The 20,052-nt window shown below is 42.5% G+C and overlaps 1 protein-coding gene across 2 annotated transcripts in view; it reads left to right on the forward strand.

The window, feature by feature from the left end:
* Positions 1–20,052, forward strand: part of LOC139765245 (brachyurin-like) — a 43,032-nt gene that overhangs the window by 17,945 nt on the left and 5,035 nt on the right. For both annotated transcript variants that reach the window (XM_071692582.1, XM_071692581.1), the window contains exons 5-9: positions 5,595–5,713; positions 6,179–6,336; positions 11,053–11,153; positions 12,097–12,264; positions 17,922–18,046. In XM_071692582.1, the coding sequence (XP_071548683.1) occupies positions 5,595–5,713; positions 6,179–6,336; positions 11,053–11,153; positions 12,097–12,264; positions 17,922–18,046 (671 nt within the window). The remainder of the gene's footprint in view (positions 1–5,594; positions 5,714–6,178; positions 6,337–11,052; positions 11,154–12,096; positions 12,265–17,921; positions 18,047–20,052) is intronic.

Raw genomic sequence — 20,052 nt, forward strand, 5'->3', positions numbered from 1 at the left:
CAAATGTTCTCTTAAGTCTCCACAAGATACTCACATACGTATACATATGCATATCTCTCTTTTTAAACCAGGTAATCACAATCACCAGTCTTTTTTTCAGCACACAAATCCACAAGCTCTTCGCCATTTCCATTTAAAAACTGGACACCGCAGGTACACCAATCATACCCTAAACTGCCACATTACTCACGTTCGCATTTAATCACCCATCACTATAATCCTGTCTCGTGCAACAAATCCTAGGGATAGGGGAGAAAGAATACTTCTCACGCATTCCCTGCGTGTCGTAGAAGGCGACTGAAGGGCACGGGAGCGGGGGGGCTAGAAACCCTCCCCTCCTTGTATTTTCACTCTCTAAAAGGGGAAATAGAAGAAGGAGTCACGCGGGGATAGCTGATCCTCCTCGAAGGCTCGGACTGGAGTGTCTGAATGTGTGTGGATGTAGCCACGATGAGAAAAAAAGGAGAGATAGGTAGTATGCTTGAGGAAAAGAACCTGGATGTTTTGGCTCTAAGTGAAACGAAGCTCAAGGTTAAAGGGGAAGAGTGTTTTGGGAATGTTTTGGGAATAAAGTCGGGGGTTGGTGAGAGGACAAGAGCAAAGGAAGGAGTAGCAATACTTTTGAAACAGGAGTTGTGGCAGTATGTGACAGAGTGTAAGAAAGTAAACTCTAGATTGATATGGGTGAAACTGAAAGTGGATGGAGAGAGATGGGTGGTTATTGGTGCCTATGCACCTGGGCATGAGAAGAAAGATCATGAGAGGCAAGTGTTTTGGGAGCAGCTGAGTTAGCAGTTTTGATGCACGAGACCGGGTTATAGGGATGGGTGATTTGAATGTAAAGGTGAGTAATATGGCAGTTGAGGGAATGATTGGTGTACATGGGATGTTCAGTGTTGTAAATGGAAATGGTGAAGAGCTTGCAGATCTGTGTGCCGAAAAAGGACAGGTGATTTGGAATACCTGGCTTAAAAAGAGAGATATACATAAGTATACGTATGTAAGTAGGAAAGATGGCCAGAGAGCGTTATTGGATTACGTGTTGATTGATAGGTGTGTAAAAGAGAGACTTTTGGATGTCAATGTGCTGAGAGGTGCAACTGGAGGGATGTCTGATCATTATCTTGTGGAGGCGAAGGTGGGGATTTGTAAAGGTTTTCAGAAAAGAAGAGAAAATGTTGGGATGAAGAGAGTGGTGAGAATAAGTGAGCTTGGGAAGGAGACTTGTGTGAGGAAGTACCAGGAGAGACTGAGTGCAGAATGGAGAAAGGTGAGAGCAAAGGACATAGAGGGAGTGGGGGAGGAATGGGATGTATTTAGGAAAGCAGTGATGGCTTGTGCAAAAGATGCTTGTGGCATGAGAAGCGTGGGAGGTGGGCAGATTAGAAAAAGTAGTGAGTGGTGGGATGAAGAAGTAAGATTATTAGTGAAAGAGAAGAGAGAGGCATTTGGACGATTTTGCAGGGAAATAATGCAAATGAGTGGGAGATGTATAAAAGAAAGAGGCAGGAGGTCAAAAGAAAGGTGCAAGATGTGGAAAAAGAGGAAAGAGGGCAAATGAGAGTTGAGGTGAGAATGTATCATTAAATTTCAGGGAGAATAAAACGATATTTTGGAAGGAGATAAATAAAGTGCGTAAGACAAGAGAACAAATGGGAACATCGGTGAAGGGGGCTAATGGGGAGGCTATAAGAAGTAGCGGTGATGTGAGAAGGAAATGGAGTGAGCATTTTGAAGGTTTGTTGAATGTGTTTGATAACAGAGTGGCAGATATAGGGTGTTTTGATCGAGGTGGTGTGCGAAGTGAAGGGGGAGAATGGTTTGGTAAACAGAGAAGCGGTAGTGAAAGCTTTGCGGAAGATGAAAGCCGGCAAGGCGGCGGGTTTGGATGGTATTGCAGTGGAATTTATTAAAAAACGAGATGAGTGTGTTGTTGACTGGTTGGTGAGGATATTCAGTGTATGTATGACTTATGGTGAGGTGCCTGAGGATTGGCGGAATGCATGCATAGTGCCATTGTATAAGGGCAAAGGGGATAAAGGTAAGTGTTCAAATTACAGAGGTATAAGTTTGTTGAGTATTCCTGAAAATCAAATGGGAGGGTATCGATTGAGAGGGTGAAGTCACGTACAGAGAATCACATTGGGGAAGAGCAGTGTTTTTTCAGAAGTGGTAGAGAATGTGTGGATCAGGTGTTTGCTTTGACGAATGTATGTGAGAAATACTTAGAAAAACAAATGGATTTGTATGTATCATTTATAGATGTGCAGAAGGCATATGATAGAGCTGATAGAGATGCTCTGTGGAAGGTATTAAGAGTATATAGTGCGGGAGGTAAGTTGCTAGAAGCAAAGTTTTTATCGAGAATGTAAGGCACGTTTACGAGTAGGAAGAGAGGAAAGTGACTGGTTTCCAGTGAATGCCGGTTTGCGGCGGGGATGCGTGATGTCTCCATGGTTGTTTAAAATGTTTGTAGATGGGGTTGTTAGGGAGGTGAATGGATGATTTTTGGTGAAAGGTGAAAGAACGCAGTCCGTTGTGGATGAGAGGTCTTGGGAAGTGGGTCAGTTGTTGTTCGCTAATGATACAGCGCTGGTGGCTGATTCGTGTGAGAAACTGCAGAAGCTGGTGACTGAGTTTGGTAAAGTGTGTGAAAGAAGAAAGCTGAGAGTAAATGTGAATAAGAATAAGCTTATTAGGTACAGTAGGGTGGAGGGACAAGTCAATTGGGAGGTAAGCTTAATAAAAGAAAAACTGGAGGAAGTGAAGTGTTTTAGATATCTGGGAGTTGATTTGGCAGCGGACGGAACTATGGAAGCGGAAGTGAGTCACAGGGTGGGAGAGGGGGCGAAGTTTCTGGGAGCGCTGAACAATGTGTGGAAGGCGAGAACATTATCTCGGAAAGGAAAAGTGGGTATGTTTGAAGGAATAGTGGTTCCAACAATGTTATATGGTTGCGAGGCGTGGGCTATAGATGGGGTTGTGCGGAGGTGGATGGATGTTTTGGAAATGAGATATTTGAGGACACTATGTGGTGTGACGTCGTTTGATCGAGTAAGTAATGAAAGGGTGAGAGAGATGTTTGGTTGAGAGAGCAGAAGAGGGTGTATTCCAACACATCCACATTCCTTCGTACAACCATATAACATCGTTGGAACCAACATTCCTTCAAACATACCCATTTTTGCTCTTCGAGATATCGTTCTCGCCTTCCACACATTATTCAACGCTCCCAGTACCTTCGTCTACTTCCTCACACTGTGACTCACTTCCTATTCCATGGTTCCATCCACTTTTAAATCCACTGCCAGATATCTAAAACACTTCACTTCCTCCAGTTTTTCTCCATTCAAACGTATCTCCCAATTGACTTGTCCCTCAACCCTACTGTACCTGATAACCTTGCTCTTATTCACATTTACTCTCTGCTTTCTTTCTTTGCACACTTTACCATACACAATCACCAGCTTCTGCAGTTTCTCATCCGAATCAGACACCCTCTCTGTATAATCAGCGAGTAACAACTGACTCATTTCCCGAGCCCTCTCATCCAGAACAAACTGCATACTCGCCCCTCTCTCCAAAACTCTTGAATTCACTGGGAACCAATCACTTTCCTCTCTTCCTACTCGTACACATGCCTTACATCCTCGATAAAAACCTTTCACTGCCTCTAGCAACTTACCTCCCTCAGCATATACTCTTATTACCTTCCACAGAGCATCTCTTTCAATTCTATCATATGCGTTCTCCGCATCCATAAATGCTAGGTACAAATCCATTTGTTTTTCTAAGTATTTCTCTCATACATTCTTCAAAGCAAATACTTGATCCACACATCCTCTACCACTTCTGAAACCACACTGCACTTCCCCAATCTGATGTTCTGTATATGCCTTCACCCTCTCAATCAATACCCTCCCTTATAATTTCCCAGGAATACTCAATAAAGTTATACCTCTGTAATTTGAGCACTCACCTTTGTCCCCTTTGCGTTTATACAATGGCACTATACATGTATTCCGCCAATCCTCAGGTACTTCACCATGAGCCATACATACATTGAACATCCTCACCAACCAGTCAACGACACAGTCACCACCTTTTTTAATAAATTCCACTGCAATACCATCCAAACCCGCCGCCTTGCCGGCTTTCATCATCTGCAAAGCTTTCAGTACCTCTTCTCTGTTTACCAAACCATTCTTCCTGACCCTCTCACTTCGCACACCACCTCGACCAAAACACCCTATATCTGCCACTCTATCATCTAACACATTCAAGAAACCTTCAAAATATTCACTTCATTTCCTTCTCACATCACCACTACTTGTTATTACCTCCCCATTTGCCTCCTTGACCGATGTTCCCATTTGTCCTCTTGTCTTATGCACTTCATTTACCTCTTTTCAAAGCATCTTTTTATTCTCCCTAAAATTCAATGATACTCTCACCCCAACTCTCATTTGCCCTGTTTTTCACCTCTTGTATCTTTCTTTTGAACTCTTAATCATCTCCCAGTCATTTGCACTATTTCCCTATAAAAATCGTCCAAATGCCTCTTTCTTCTCTGTCAGTAATAATCTTACTTCTTCATCTCACCACTCACTACCCTTTCTAATCTGCCCACCTCCCACGTTTTTCATGCCACAAGCATCTTTTGTGCAAGCCATCACTGCTTCCCAAAATTGATCCCATTCCTTCCCCACTCCCGTTACACCCTTTGCTCTCACCTTTTTCCAGTCTGCATTCATTCTCTCCTGGTACTTCCTCATACAAGTCTGTTTTCCACGCTCACTTACTCTCACCACTCTCTCCACCTCAACATTCTCTGTTCTTAATCATTTCCCTATTAGGGGCGATCATAGCCTAGCGGTATGTTCAGGTTTCGATCGTTCAGAATCTTTTTCACTCCATCTCTCCACCTCCTTTTTGGTCTCCCGCTTCTCCTTGATCACTCCACCCCCGACATATGTATCCTGTTTGTCAATATTTCCTCACTCATTCTCTCCATATGTCCAAACCATTTCAATACACCATCTTCCGCTCTCTCAACCTCACTTTTTACTTTCACACATCTCTCTCACACCTTTATTGCTTACTCGATCAAACCACCTCACACCACACATTGTCCTCAAACATGTCATTTCCAACACATCCACCCTCCCCAGTACAACCCTATCTATAAGCCATGCCTCGCAACCATATGACATTGTTAGAACCACTATTCCTTCAAACACCCATTTTTGCTCTCCGATATATCATTCTCTCCTTCCACTTATTCTTCATCTCAATGTGCATAAAGCAAAGTAAACAATGCATAATACACTGTTTTCAAATAGTTATAATGAACTTTATTTTCTTTCTATTTCGAGAGTAAACACTGTGCAGAACAGGTACCACAACTATTAAGAAATGCGTCTCGCATTCACTCTAACCAATTTTACCAAGACAACAGGAGTACAAGTGACTCTTTTGAAATCCATCGGATCCTTTCGTAAACAAAGTTTACTTGTTGCTTAGTTATTTTCTTTACAGTGTCTAAACCTAACATATATTCCCTCTCTTCCTCTTTTGTGGGTTTTACTGTGCAGTTACAGGAGACGCAATACCCCTCCGACCACCACAACTACTGGAGGAGTCCTCAAGGCTTTCTTTAGAACAAACAGAAGAGGAAATGCTAAAGGCTTCAAATGTACTGTCACAAATACCGGTGAGTTTTTAATTCTGTTCTAAGCATGGCACTACTAGTGATCTTTGTGTATTAGCTAGCCAGTTGCCTATAAAGCCAAGAAAACGTGCCACAACCTTAACAGCATTTTACAGACCACGAATATTCATAACTCTCACAACACCTAGAGCCCTTGCAATATCAGCAACTATCACACTAAGCAAAAGCTTCAGCACATCCTCAAACCCTTGCAGTATCAACAACCTTCATATTCCACAACGGCTGATATATGGATAAGCTTCGCAGCATCCCATAACACTCACACTGTCGCACCGAACCTTCCACATCTTACAACCATTACATATTACGCCCTTCCCATGTAATCAAAAACATAAATACTACTGAAGATCACCACAATGTATTGAAAACCGTAAGGGGATCCCTCAGCTTTAGGTAACAACAGAAGCACCTGATCCCTTTCAATTGATTTCACTGCATTTGTTTCAGGAAACCCAGCCGCTACTACTGAGAGCAGCACTACGACTGAGGACATCACTACGACTGAGGGGGGAAATAACCTTCCACTGTCGCACCCCAGTTGTGGTATACATAACCTTAGGATCGTCAATGGAGTTGAGACTCAACCTAATGAGTACCCGTGGCAGGTGAGGCGAGAGGAGAGTAATGGAGTTGGGGTTGACACTGTTACTTGAGTTAACACATATATTAGTAAACCCTATACTTATGTTAACGTTACCAAGGTCAGTAGGTCGACCGCTTGGAGAGGCAGTAAAAACTATGGCGACTTCCTGCACAAATAAGTTGAACGTGTTGGTTTATCATATTTTACTCATCTGAATAATGAGTTGAAGCAATATTGGCTTATAAACTACAAAGTCTTTAGAGTAATCTCTTTGTAGTTTCATTAAATAACTATTCCAAAGATATATATATATATATATATATATATATATATATATATATATATATATATATATATATATTATCCCTGGGGATAGGGGAGAAAGAATACTTCCCACGTATTCCCTGCGTGTCGTAGAAGGCGACTAAAAGGGAAGGGAGCGGGGGACTGGAAATCCTCCCCTCTCGTTTTTTTTTTTAATTTTCCAAAAGAAGGAACAGAGAAGGGGGCTAGGTGAGGGTATTCCCTCAAGGGCCCAGTCCTCTGTTCTTGACGCTACCTCGCTACGCGGAAAATGGCGAATAGTATGAAAATATATATATATATATATATATATATATATATATATATATATATATATATATATATATATATATATATATATATATATATATATATATATATATATATATATATATATATATATTTAATGTATGTATGACTCATGGTGAGGTGCCTGAGGATTGACGGAATGCGTGCATAGTGCCATTGTACAAAGGCAAAGGGGATAAGAGTGAGTGCTCAAATTACAGAGGTATAAGTTTGTTGAGTATTCCTGGCAAATTATATGGGAGGGTATTGATTGAGAGGGTGAAGGCATGTACAGAGCATCAGATTGGGGAAGAGCAGTGTGGTTTCAGAAGTGGTAGAGGATGTGTGGATCAGGTGTTTGCTTTGAAGAATGTATGTGAGAAATACTTAGAAAAGCAAATGGATTTGTATGTAGCATTTATGGATCTGGAGAAGGCATATGATAGAGTTGATAGAGATGCTCTGTGGAAGGTATTAAGAATATATGGTGTGTGAGGCAAGTTGTTAGAAGCAGTGAAAAGTTTTTATCGAGAATGTAAGGCATGTGTACGTGTAGGAAGAGAGGAAAGTGATTGGTTCTCAGTGAATGTAGGTTTGCGGCAGGGGTGTGTGATGTCTCCATGGTTGTTTAATTTGTTTATGGATGGGGTTGTTAGGGAGGTGAATGCAAGAGTTTTGGAAAGAGGGGCAAGTATGAAGTCTGTTGGGGATGAGAGAGCTTGGGAAGTGAGTCAGTTGTTGTTCGCTGATGATACAGCGCTGGTGGCTGATTCTTGTGAGAAACTGCAGAACTTGGTGACTGAGTTTGGTAAAGTGTGTGAAAGAAGAAAGTTAAGAGTAAATGTGAATAAGAGCAAGGTTATTAGGTACAGTAGGGTTGAGGGTCAAGTCAATTGGGAGGTAAGTTTGAATGGAGAAAAACTGGAGGAAGTGAAGTGTTTTAGATATCTGGGAGTGGATCTGGCAGCGGATGGAACCATGGAAGTGGAAGTGGATCATAGGGTGGGGGAGGGGGCGAAAATTCTGGGACCGTTGAAGAATGTGTGGAAGTCGAGAACATTATCTCGGAAAGCAAAAATGGGTATGTTTGAAGGAATAGTGGTTCCAACAATGTTGTATGGTTGCGAGGCGTGGACTATGGATAGAGTTGTGCGCAGGAGGATGGATGTGCTGGAAATGAGATGTTTAAGGACAATGTGTGGTGTGAGGTGGTTTGATCGAGTAAGTAACGTAAGGGTAAAAGAGATGTGTGGAAATAAAAAGAGCGTGGTCGAGAGAGCAGAAGAGGGTGTTTTGAAATGGTTTGGTCACATGGAGAGAATGAGTGAGGAAAGATTGACCAAGAGGATATATGTGTCGGAGGTGGAGGGAACGAGGAGAAGAGGGAGACCAAATTGGAGGTGGAAAGATGGAGTGAAAAAGATTTTGTGTGATCGGGGCCTGAACATGCAGGAGGGTGAAAGGAGGGCAAGGAATAGAGTGAATTGGAGCGATGTGGTATACCGGGGTTGACGTGCTGTCAGTGGATTGAATCAAGGCATGTGAAGCGTCTGGGGTAAACCATGGAAAGCTGTGTAGGTATGTATATTTGCGTGTGTGGACGTATGTATATACATGTGTATGGGGGTGGGTTGGGCCATTTCTTTCGTCTGTTTCCTTGCGCTACCTCGCAAACGCGGGAGACAGCGACAAAGCAAAAAAAAAAAAAAAAGAAAAATATATATATATATATATATATATATATATATATATATATATATATATATATATATATATATATATATATATATATTTTTTTTTTTTTTTCTTTATTTTCTTTTTTGCTTTGTCGCGGTCTCCCGCGTTTGCGAGGTAGCGCAAGGAAACAGACGAAAGAAATGGCCCAACCCACCCCATACACAATGTATATGCATACACGTCCACACACGCAAATATACATACCTATACATCTTAATGTACACATATATATACACACACAGGCACATACATATATACCCATGCACATAATTCACAATGTCTGCCTTTATTCATTCCCATCGCCACCTCGCCACACATGGAATACCAACCCCTTCCCCCCTCATGTGTGCGAAGTAGCACTAGGAAAAGACAACAAAGGCCCCATTTGTTCACACTCAGTCTCTAGCTGTCATGCAATAATGCCCGAAACCACAGCTTCCTTTCCACATCCAGGCCCCACACAACTTTCCATGGTTTACCACAGACGCTTCACATGCCCTGATTCAATCCACTGACAGCACGTCAACCCCGGTATACCACATCGATCCAATTCACTCTATTCCTTGCCCGCCTCTCAACCTCCTGCATGTTCAGGCCCCGATCACACAAAATCTTTTTCACTCCATCTTTCCACCTCCAATTTGGTCTCCCACTTCTCCTCGTTCCCTCCACCTCCAACACATATATCCTCTTGGTCAATCTCTCCTCACTCATTCTCTCCATGTGACCAAACCATTTCAAAACACACTCTTCTGCTCTCTCAACCACGCTCTTTTTATTTCCACACATCTCTCTCACCCTTACATTACTTACTCGATCAAACCACCTCACACCACACATTGTCCTCAAACATCTCATTTCCAGCACATCCACCCTCCTGCGCACAACTCTATCCATAGCCCACGCCTCGCAACCATACAACATTGTTGGAACCACTATTCCTTCAAACATACCCATTTTTGCTTTCCGAGATAATGTTCTCGACTTCCAAACATTCTTCAAGGCTCCCAAGATTTTCGCCCCCTCCCCCACCCTATGATTCACTTCCGCTTCCATGGTTCCATCCGCTGCCAGATCCACTCCCAGATATCTAAAACACTTTAATTCCTCTAGTTTTTCTCCATTCAAACTTACCTCCCAATTGCCTTGACCCTCAACCCTACTGTACCTAATAACCTTTCTCCTATTCACATTTACTCTTAACTTTCTTCTTCACACACTTCACCAAACTCATTTACCAGCTTCTGCAGTTTCTCACATGAAGCAGCCACCAGCGCTATATTATCAGCGAACAACAGATGACTCACTTCCCAAGTTCTCTCATCCACAACAGACTTCATACTTTCCCCTCTTTCCAAAACTCTTGCATTCACCTCCCTAACAACCCCATCCATAAACAAATTAAACAACCATGGAGACATCACACACCCCTGCCGCAAACCTACATTCACTGAGAACCAATCACTTTCCTCTCTTCCTACACGTACACATGCCTTACATCCTCGATAAAAACTTTTCACTGCTTTTAACAACTTGCCTCCCACACCATATATTCTTAGTACCTTAGAGCATCTCTATCAACTCTATCATATGCCTTCTCCAGATCCATAAATGCTACATACAAATCCATTTGCTTTTCTAAGTATTTCTCACATACATTCTTCAAAGCAAACACCTGATCCACACATCCTCTACCACTTCTGAAACCACACTGCTCTTCCCCAATCTGATCCTCCGTACATGCCGTCCCCCTCTCAATCAACACCCTCCCATATGATTTACCAGGAATACTGAAGAAACTTATACCTCTGTAATTTGAGCACTCACTCTTATCCCCTATGCCTTTGTACAATGGCACTATGCAAGCATTCTGCCAATCCTCAGGCACCTCACCATGAATCATACATACATTAAATAACCTTACCATCCAGTCAACAATACAGTCACCCCCTTTTTTTTAATAAATTCCACTGGAATACCATCGAAACCTACTGCCTTGCCGGCTTTCATCTTCCGGAAAACTTTCACTACCTCTTCTCTGTTTACCCTAACCCTATCACTTTGCACACCACCTCGACCAAAACACCCTGTATCTGCCACTCTATCATCAAACACATTCAACAAACCTTCAAAATACTCACTCCATCTCCTTCTCACATCACCACTACTTGTTATCACCTCCCCATTAGCCCCCTTCACTGAAGTTCCCATTTGCTCTCTTGTCTTACGCACTTTATTTACCTTCTTCCAGAACATCTTTCTTTTATACATCTCCCACTCATTTGCTCTGTGAGCATTTAATCGTATTCATTACCATATTTACGCAAGCTAGAGAGTATGTCTTAAGTATGAAGTTTTCTGGGAGACAGAAAGGACTGGAGTGTAGTAACTTGGTATCTGTGTGTTGTAGGTGTGGGTGGTGACGTTTTGGTCAGATGGCCAGGGAGCTTCCTGTGGCGGATCCATCATCAACGAAGAGTGGGTCCTGACGGCCGCCCATTGCATCAGCAAGTGAGTTCTCACTGTATCGCCTGGTGACACCGTACTGTGGCACCAGGTGAGTCCTTACTATGTCACCTGTTAAGCCCTTACTCTGTCAGCAAGTGTCACCAAGTGAGTCTTTATGTGTCACCAGGCGAGTCATTATGTCACAATGTTTTCCTATCATGCGTCACAAAGTGAGACTCTGGTGTCACAGTGACCTTACCGTGTCATCAAGTGGTTTCACAGTGTCACCAGGTAATGCCCTGGGTAGGATGAGTGAACCTTTACAGTGTCACCAGGTATCCCTTGGTGAACCTTGTGCATCACAAGGTGCGCTCATGTTGAGTTCATGGTTGATCCTTAAGGATCACCAGGTCATCTCTTATCATGCACTCTGCTGGACCTTGTTGTCATGAGGTAAACTCTCACCGTGTCATGAGATGAGTCCTCACGGTAACTGGCCCCTCGGTGTCACCAAGTCTGCTTGGAGTGTCATGAGATTTAACTTTTATGGTTCACTGGCTGAGCCTTGAGTGTCAACAGCAGAGCTCTCGTAACTGCATGGTGAGTAATACAAGATGAGCCCTTCGCTGTGTGACCAGATCATTTCTCAACACCTCATCAGGAAAGTCCCTCTGTATTATGGACTAAACCCCCACAATGTCGCTTGGTGAGCCCCTAATGTATCGTCATGAGATCTCACCCAGCCAAGCGGCGAGCCCCTTAGTGCCTCATAAAGGCACCGAAGCAAACATGAATGAAACAGACTTTCTATGCATCGGTAGAGTACCTATAGCAGCGATTTCCAATATCAAAATATAAACCTTTTCTCTCCCTTTATCATAAAGGATTTTATGGCAAACTAAGAATTCTCCTCCTCCAGCTGATTACATCTACTTTATTTCCAAAGTTTGAACAACAGTAGAGCAGGGTGTGTATTCATCGACCTGTATGTACTCCACATCCACAGGACTGACGACGATGGATCAGTGATCCCGGTTTCAAGCATCAGAGTCACTGTTGGTGCCCACCTGAAGCAGGAACCAGGCACCCACGGCGGCTATAACGTTCAGGCTGAGGTCCCTCCCTCAGGTCACGTGAACTACGACTTTCCATCGCATGATATAGCTCTTCTCAAGTAAGTCATTAATGTGTGTCAAGTAGTATGGGAGTGTCTCTTGGGCTACTGCAGTTGAGACTAGAACATTCTGTAGGTATCAGTACGAGAACTTCAAGAAGGTTGTAGAATTGAAAAGGAAGAGAGAGATGTTTGATCTTAACCCTTGCCTGGCAGGACTGAAATTTTTTCACTAATCTCTTATTTTTTTTTTTTCTTTATTATACTTTGTCGCTGTCTCCCGCGTTTGCGAGGCAGCGCAAGGAAACAGACGAAAGAAATGGCCCAACCCCCCCCCCCCCATACACATGTATATACATACGTCCACACACGCAAATATACATACCTACACAGCTTTCCATGGTTTACCCCAAACGCTTCACATGCCTTGATTCAATCCACTGACAGCACGTCAACCCCGGTATACCACATCGCTCCAATTCACTCTATTCCTTGCCCTCCTTTCACCCTCCTGCATGTTCAGGCCCCGATCGCTCAACATCTTTTTCATTCCATTTTTCCACATCCAATTTGGTCTCCCACTTCTCCTTGTTCCCTCCACCTCTGACACATATATCCTCTTTGTCAATCTTTCCTCACACACTATCTCCATGTGACCAAACCATTTCAAAAAACCCACTTCTGCTCTCTCAACCACACTCTTTTTATTACCACACATCTCTCTTACCCTATCATTACTTACTCGATCAAAGCATCTCACAGCACATATTGTCCTCAAACATCTCATTTCCAGCACATCCACCCTCCTCCGCACAACTCTATCTATAGCCCACGCCTCGCAACCATATAACATTGTTGGAACCACTATTCCCTCAAACATACACCCATTTTCCCTTTCCGAAATAGTGTTCTCGACTTCCACACATTCTTCAACGCTCCCAAAACTTTCGCCCCCTCACCCACCCTATGATTCACTTCCGCTTCCATGGTTCCATCCGCTGCCAGATCCACTCTCAGATATCTATAACACTTCACTTCCTCCAGTTTTTCTCCATTCAAACTTACCTCCCAATTGACTTGTCCCTCAACCCTACTGTACCTAATAACCTTGCTCTTATTCACATTTACTCTCAGCTTTCTTCTTTCACACACTTTACCAAACTCAGTCACCAGCTTCTGCAGATTCTCACACGAATCAGCCACCAGCGGTTTATCATCAGCAAACAACAACTGACTCACTTCCCAAGCTCTCTCATCCACAACAGACTGCATACTTGCCACTCTTTCCAAAACTCTTGCATTTACCTCCCTAACAACCCCATCCATAAACAAATTAAACAACCATGGAGACATCAAACACCCCTGCCGCAAACCTACATTCACTGAGAACCAATCACTTTCCTTTCTTCCTACACGTACACATGCCTTACATCCTCGATAAAAACTTTTCACTGCTTCTAACAACTTGCCTCCCACACCATATATTCTTAGTACCTTCCACAGAGCATCTCTATCAACTCTATCATATGCCTTATCCAGATCCATAAATGCTACATACAAATCCATTTGCTTTTCTAAGTATCTCTCACATACATTCTTCAAAGCAAACACCTGATCCACACATCCTCTACCACTTCTGAAACCATACTGCTCTTCACCAATCTGATGCTCTGTACATGCCTTCACCCTCTCAATCAATACCTTCCCATATTATTTACCAGGAATACTCAACAAACATATACCTCTGTAATTTGAGCACTCACTTTTATCGTCTTTGCCTTTGTATAATGGCACTATGCAAGCATTCCGCCAATCCTCAGGCACCTCACCATGAGTCATACATACATTGAATAACCTTACCAACTAGTCAACAATAGAGTCACCCCCTTTTTTGATAAATTCCACTGCAATACCATCTAAACCCGTTGCCTTGCTGGCTTTCATCTTCCGCAAAGCTTTTACCACATCTTCTCCGTTTACCAAATCATTTTCCTTAACCCTCTCACTTTGCACACCACCTCGACCAAAACACCCTATATCTGCCACTCTGTCATCAAACACATTCAACAAACCTTCAAAATACTCACTCCACCTCCTCACATCACCACTACTTGTTATCACCTCCCCATTAGCCCCCTTCACTGAAGTTCCCATTGATTCCCTTGTCTTTCGCACTTTGTTTACCTCCTTCCAAAACATGTTTTTATTCTCCCCGAAATTTAATGATACTCTCTCACCCCAACTCTCATTTGCCCTCTTTTTCACCTCTTGTACCTTTCATTTATACATCTCCCAGTCATTTGCATTATTTCCCTGCAAAAATCGTCCAAATGCCTCTCTCTTCTCTTTCACTAATAATCTTACTTCTTCATCCCACCACTCACTACCCCTTCTAATTTGCCCATCTTCCATGCTTCTCATGCCACAAGCACCTTTTGCGCAAGCCATCACTGCTTCCCTAAATACATCCCATTCCTCCCCCACTCCCCTTACCTCCTTTGTTCTCACCTTTTTCCATTCTGTACTCAGTCTCTTCTGGCACTTCCTCACACAAGTCTCCCTCTCAAGCTCAGTTACTCTCACCACTCTCTTCACCCCAACATTCTCTCTTCTTTTCTGAAAACCTTTACAAATCTTCACCTTCGCCTCCACAAGATAATGATCAGACATCCCTCCAGTTGCACCTCTCAGCACATTAACATCCAAAAGTCTCTCTTTCGCGCGCCTATTATTTAACACATAATCCAGTAACGCTCTTTGGCCATCTCTACTTACGTATATCTCTCTTTTTAAACAGGTATCTCCAGTCACCAGTCCATTTTCAGCACATAAATCTACAAGCTCTTCACCATTTCCATTTACAACACTGAACACCCCATGTATACCTATTTTTCCCTCAACTGCCACATTACTCACCTTTGCATTCAAATCACCCATCACTATAACCCGGTCTCATTCATCAAAACTACTAACACTCACTCAGCTGCTCCCAAAACACTTGCCTCTCATGATCTTTCTTCTCATGCCCAGGTACATATGCACCAATAATCACCCATCTCTCTCCATCCACATTCAGTTTTACCCATATCAGTCTAGAGTTTGCTTTCTTACACTCAATCACATACTTCCACCACTCCTGTTTCAGGAGTAGTGCTACTCCTTCCCTTGCTCTTGTCCTCTCACTAACCCCTGACTTTACTCCCAAGACATTCCCAAACCACTCTTCCCCTTTACCCTTGAGCTTCGTATCACTCAGAGCCAAAACATTTAGGTTCCTTTCCTCAAATACTACCTATCTCTCCTTTTTCCTCATCTTGGTTACATCCACACACATTTCGACACCCCAGTCTGAGCCTTCGAGGAGGATGAGCACTCCCCGCGTGACTCCTTCTTCTGTTTCCCCTTTTAGAAAGTTAAAATACAAGGAGGGGAGGGTTTCCAGCCCCCGCTCCCGTCCCCTTTAGTCGCCTTTTACGACACGTGAGGAATGCGTAGGAAGTATTCTTTCTCCCCTATCCCCAGGGGATATATATATATATATATATATATATATATATATATATATATATATATATATATATATATATATATATATATATATATATACAGACGAAAGAAATGGCCCAACACACCCCCATACACATGTATACACATACGTCCACACACGCAAATATACATACCTACACAGCTTTCCATGGTTTACCCCAGACGCTTCACATGCCTTGATTCAATCCACTGACAGCACGTCAACCCCGGTATACCACATCGCTCCAATTCACTCTATTCCTTGCCCGCCTTTCACCCTCCTGCATGTTCAGGCCCCGATCACACAAAATCTTTTTCACTCCATCTTTCCACCTCCAATTTGGTCTTCCTTTTCTCCTCGTTCCCTCCACCTCCGACACATATATCCTCTTGGTCAATCTTTCCTCACTCATTCTCTCCATGTGCCCAAACCATTTCAAAACACCCTCTTCTGCTCTCTCAACCACGCTCTTTTTATTTCCACACATCTCTCTTACCCTTACGTTACTTACTCGATCAAACCACCTCACACCACACATTGTCCTCAAACATCTCATTTCCAGCACATCCATCCTCCTGCGCACAACTCTATCCATAGCCCACGCCTCGCAACCATACAACATTGTTGGAACCACTATTCCTTCAAACATACCCATTTTTGCTTTCCGAGATAATGTTCTCGACTTCCACACATTCTTCAAGGCTCCCAGAATTTTCGCCCCCTCCCCCACCCTATGATCCACTTCCGCTTCCATGGTTCCATCCGCTGCCAGATCCACTCCCAGATATCTAAAACACTTCACTTCCTTCAGTTTTTCTTCATTCAAACTCACCTCCCAATTGACTTGACCCTCAACCCTACTGTACCTAATTACCTTGCTCTTATTCACATTTACTCTTAACTTTCTTCTTTCACACACTTTACCAAACTCAGTCACCAGCTTCTGCAGTTTCTCACATGAATCAGCCACCAGCGCTGTATCATCAGCGAACAGCAATATATATATATTTATATATATAAATATATATATATATATATATATATATATATATATATATATATATATATATATATATATATATATATATATATATATATATATATATTATTAAGAATTCGATACTTATTCGGGCAAGGTCACCAGTAACATGTATATGTTACAAATACTATACTGATCCTTGTCTCTGCAAGGACGTTAGATTTGTTATGTTGCACAACTCAGGATAGCACCATCTTAACGTTATGGGATTAAATTAAAGACCAGGGTTACATCGACATATAATACAAGGAATGAGAATACAAGATGACAAGCAAATTGATCAGGTACAAACACATTTGTTAACACTTGATATTCAATATTTCACATTCTACATTCCAGGTAAGATTTCAAACCAGATCTCTTTCCTTTAGGACACTTTGTTCGATAACATTACACTTAGACCTGACGTGACACAGTAAACATCTTGCAAACTAGGGCAGCGGTAGCTACGGGGCTCGAGAAAGGAAAGCCTACATTACCTTGCTGGGCTCGTGACTGCTGAAGGAATCAAATCTCAGCGGGTGTCATGGGTATATATTACAGTAAAGACAAGCGTTCGCCCTGCTAGCTATAACGCTATCCTTGATTGGCTATGGGACTAAGAGCACTTGTGATTGGTTGGAGTCCTTAGCGTCGCACATTCTGCGTAGTTCGCACTCCTCTTATTTAAACATGCAGCAATGACATATCCCGTACGGTGGTGAAATATTCCGTAACTGATTGACAACTTAATCTCAGGCCTCTGAGAAGGGTCCGGGTGCTCAAGGACAAATGGCCATCTGGCTTCAAAACAGGATTACATCACCATACACAAGGACACACACACACGTTATATACACGAACATGTGGGCACACGCGCACACGTTCGTAACAATATATATATATATATATATATATATATATATATATATATATATATATATATATAGACAGTCACCCTGGTGTATACATAGAAGAAACTCTTGTAAGATATTGAGGTAATAATCTGCACAAATACACCTTAAAAGTACATAGATATACTGTGAAAAGGACTGATATACACAATACACGACAAGAATGGTTGAAGCATTATGAAAATGGTCATCATATCAGAAACACTTCACTTGTTGACACAGGAGACGTACAATGAGCTGACCTAAAGTGATCTTGCAGGTTGCAGTCGTCACTGACTTTCACCCAGACTGTAGGACCTGTGTGTCTACCTCCACGCTCCTGGGCCACTGACGATTTTATCGGCAAGAACATCACTATGAGCGGCTGGGGAGTCACTGAATCAGGTAAGGAAACTGTAATCAACACACTGTCAAGATGGGCAGAAGAAATCTGTATAGTGGTAAGACGGGTGACAGATATGACAAATACTAAATTAAATGATCTGTAACAAGGAAGTGAAGTTTCAGAATTTGATATTGTAATCAAATCTAGGTCAATGGGTTGATATTCATACATAATCTTCATATATATTCACCATTTCCCGCGTTAGCGAGGTAGCGTCAAGAACAAACGATTGAGCCTTAGAGGAAATATCCTCACTTGGCACCGTTATCTGGGTTTTTTGGAAGATTAAAAACTGAAGGGGAGGATTTCTAGCCCCCCCCCCCCACCCAGTTTTAGTTGCCTTTTACGACACGTAGGGAATACGTGGGAAGTATTCTTTCTCCTCTATCTCCATTTATATATACATATATATATATTTCCCTTTAAGAAATTTAAATACAAGGAGGGGGGTTCCAGCCGCCCACTTCCTTCCCCTTTAGTCGCCTTCTACGACACGTGGGGAATACGTGGGAGATGGGCAGATCAGAAAGTGTAGTGAGTGGTGGGATGAACACGTAAAGCTGTTCGTAAAAAAGAAAAGAGAGGCGTTTGGACGATTTTTCAGGGAAGTAGTGCTAATGATTAAGAGATGTATAAAAGAAAGGGGCAGGAGGTCAAGAGAAGTGCAAAGGTTGAAAAAGAGGGCAAATTAGAGTTAAGGTGAGAGAGTATCATTAAACTTTAGGGAGGGTAAAAAGATGCTTTGGAAGGAGGTGAATAATGCGCTTAAGACAAGAGAACAAATGGCAACATCGGTGAAGGGGGGAAAGTTGGGAGGTAATAACGGTAGTGATGAAGCGAGGAGATGGAGGGTGTATTTTCAAGGTTTGTTGAATGTGTTTGATGATAGAGTGGCAGATACAGGATGTTTTGGTCGGGGTGGTGTGCGAAGTGAAAGGGCGAGGGTGAATGGTTTGGTTGAGAGAAAATAGTTAGTGAAAGCTATGCGGAACATAAAATCCGGCAAGACGGCGGGTTTAAATAGCATTACAGTGGAATTTATTCAAAGAGGGGGTGACTGCGTTGTTGACTGATTCGCAAGGATATTCAATGTATGTATGGATCTTAAAGTCCATTAGCATTGGCGAAATGCACGCATATTGCCATTGTACGAAGGTAAAGGGAATAAAGATGAGTGCTCAAATTACAGAGGTATAAGTTTGTTGAGTATTCCTAGGAAATTATATGGGAGGATATTGATTTAGAGGGTGAGGGCGTGTACAGAGCATCAGATTGGGGAAGAGCAGTGTGGTTTCAGAAGTGGTAAAGGATGTGTGGATCAGGTGTTTGCTCTGAAGAATGTATGTGAGAAATACTTAGAAAAGCAAATGGATATGTATGTAGTATTTGTGGATCTGGAGGTGGCATATGAAAAAGTTGATAGAGATGTTCTGTAGAAGGTATTAAGAATATATGATGCGGGAGGCAAGTTGTCAGAAGCAGTGAAAAGTTTTTATCGAGGATGTAAGGCATGTGTACGAGTAGGAAGAGAGGAAAGTGATTGGTTCTCAGTGAATGTCGGTTCGCGGTATGGGTGCGTGATGCCTCCATGGTTGTTTAATTTGTTTATGGATGGGGTTGTTAGGGAGGTGAATGCAAGAGTTTTGGAGAGAGGGGCAAGTATGCAGTGTGTTGTAGCTTGGTAAATGAGTCAGTTGTTATTCGCTGATGATACAGCGCTGGTGGCTGATTCGGGTGAGAAACTGCTGAAGCTGGTGGCTGAGTTTGGTAAAGTGTGTGAAAGAAGAAAGCTGAGAGCAAATGTGAATAAGAGCAAGGTTATCAGGTACAGTAGGGTTGAGGGACAAGTCAATTGGGAGGTAAGTTTAAATGGAGAAAAACTGGAGGAAGTGTTTTAGATATCTGAGAGTGGATTTGGCAGTGGATGGAACCATGGAAGCGGAAGTGAGTCACAGGGTGGGGGAGGGGGCGAAAGTTCTGGGAGCGTTGAAAAATGTGTGGAAGG

This window comes from Panulirus ornatus, chromosome 53 (genome assembly GCF_036320965.1).
Source record: "Panulirus ornatus isolate Po-2019 chromosome 53, ASM3632096v1, whole genome shotgun sequence".
In the NCBI taxonomy this organism is placed as follows: domain Eukaryota; kingdom Metazoa; phylum Arthropoda; class Malacostraca; order Decapoda; family Palinuridae; genus Panulirus; species Panulirus ornatus.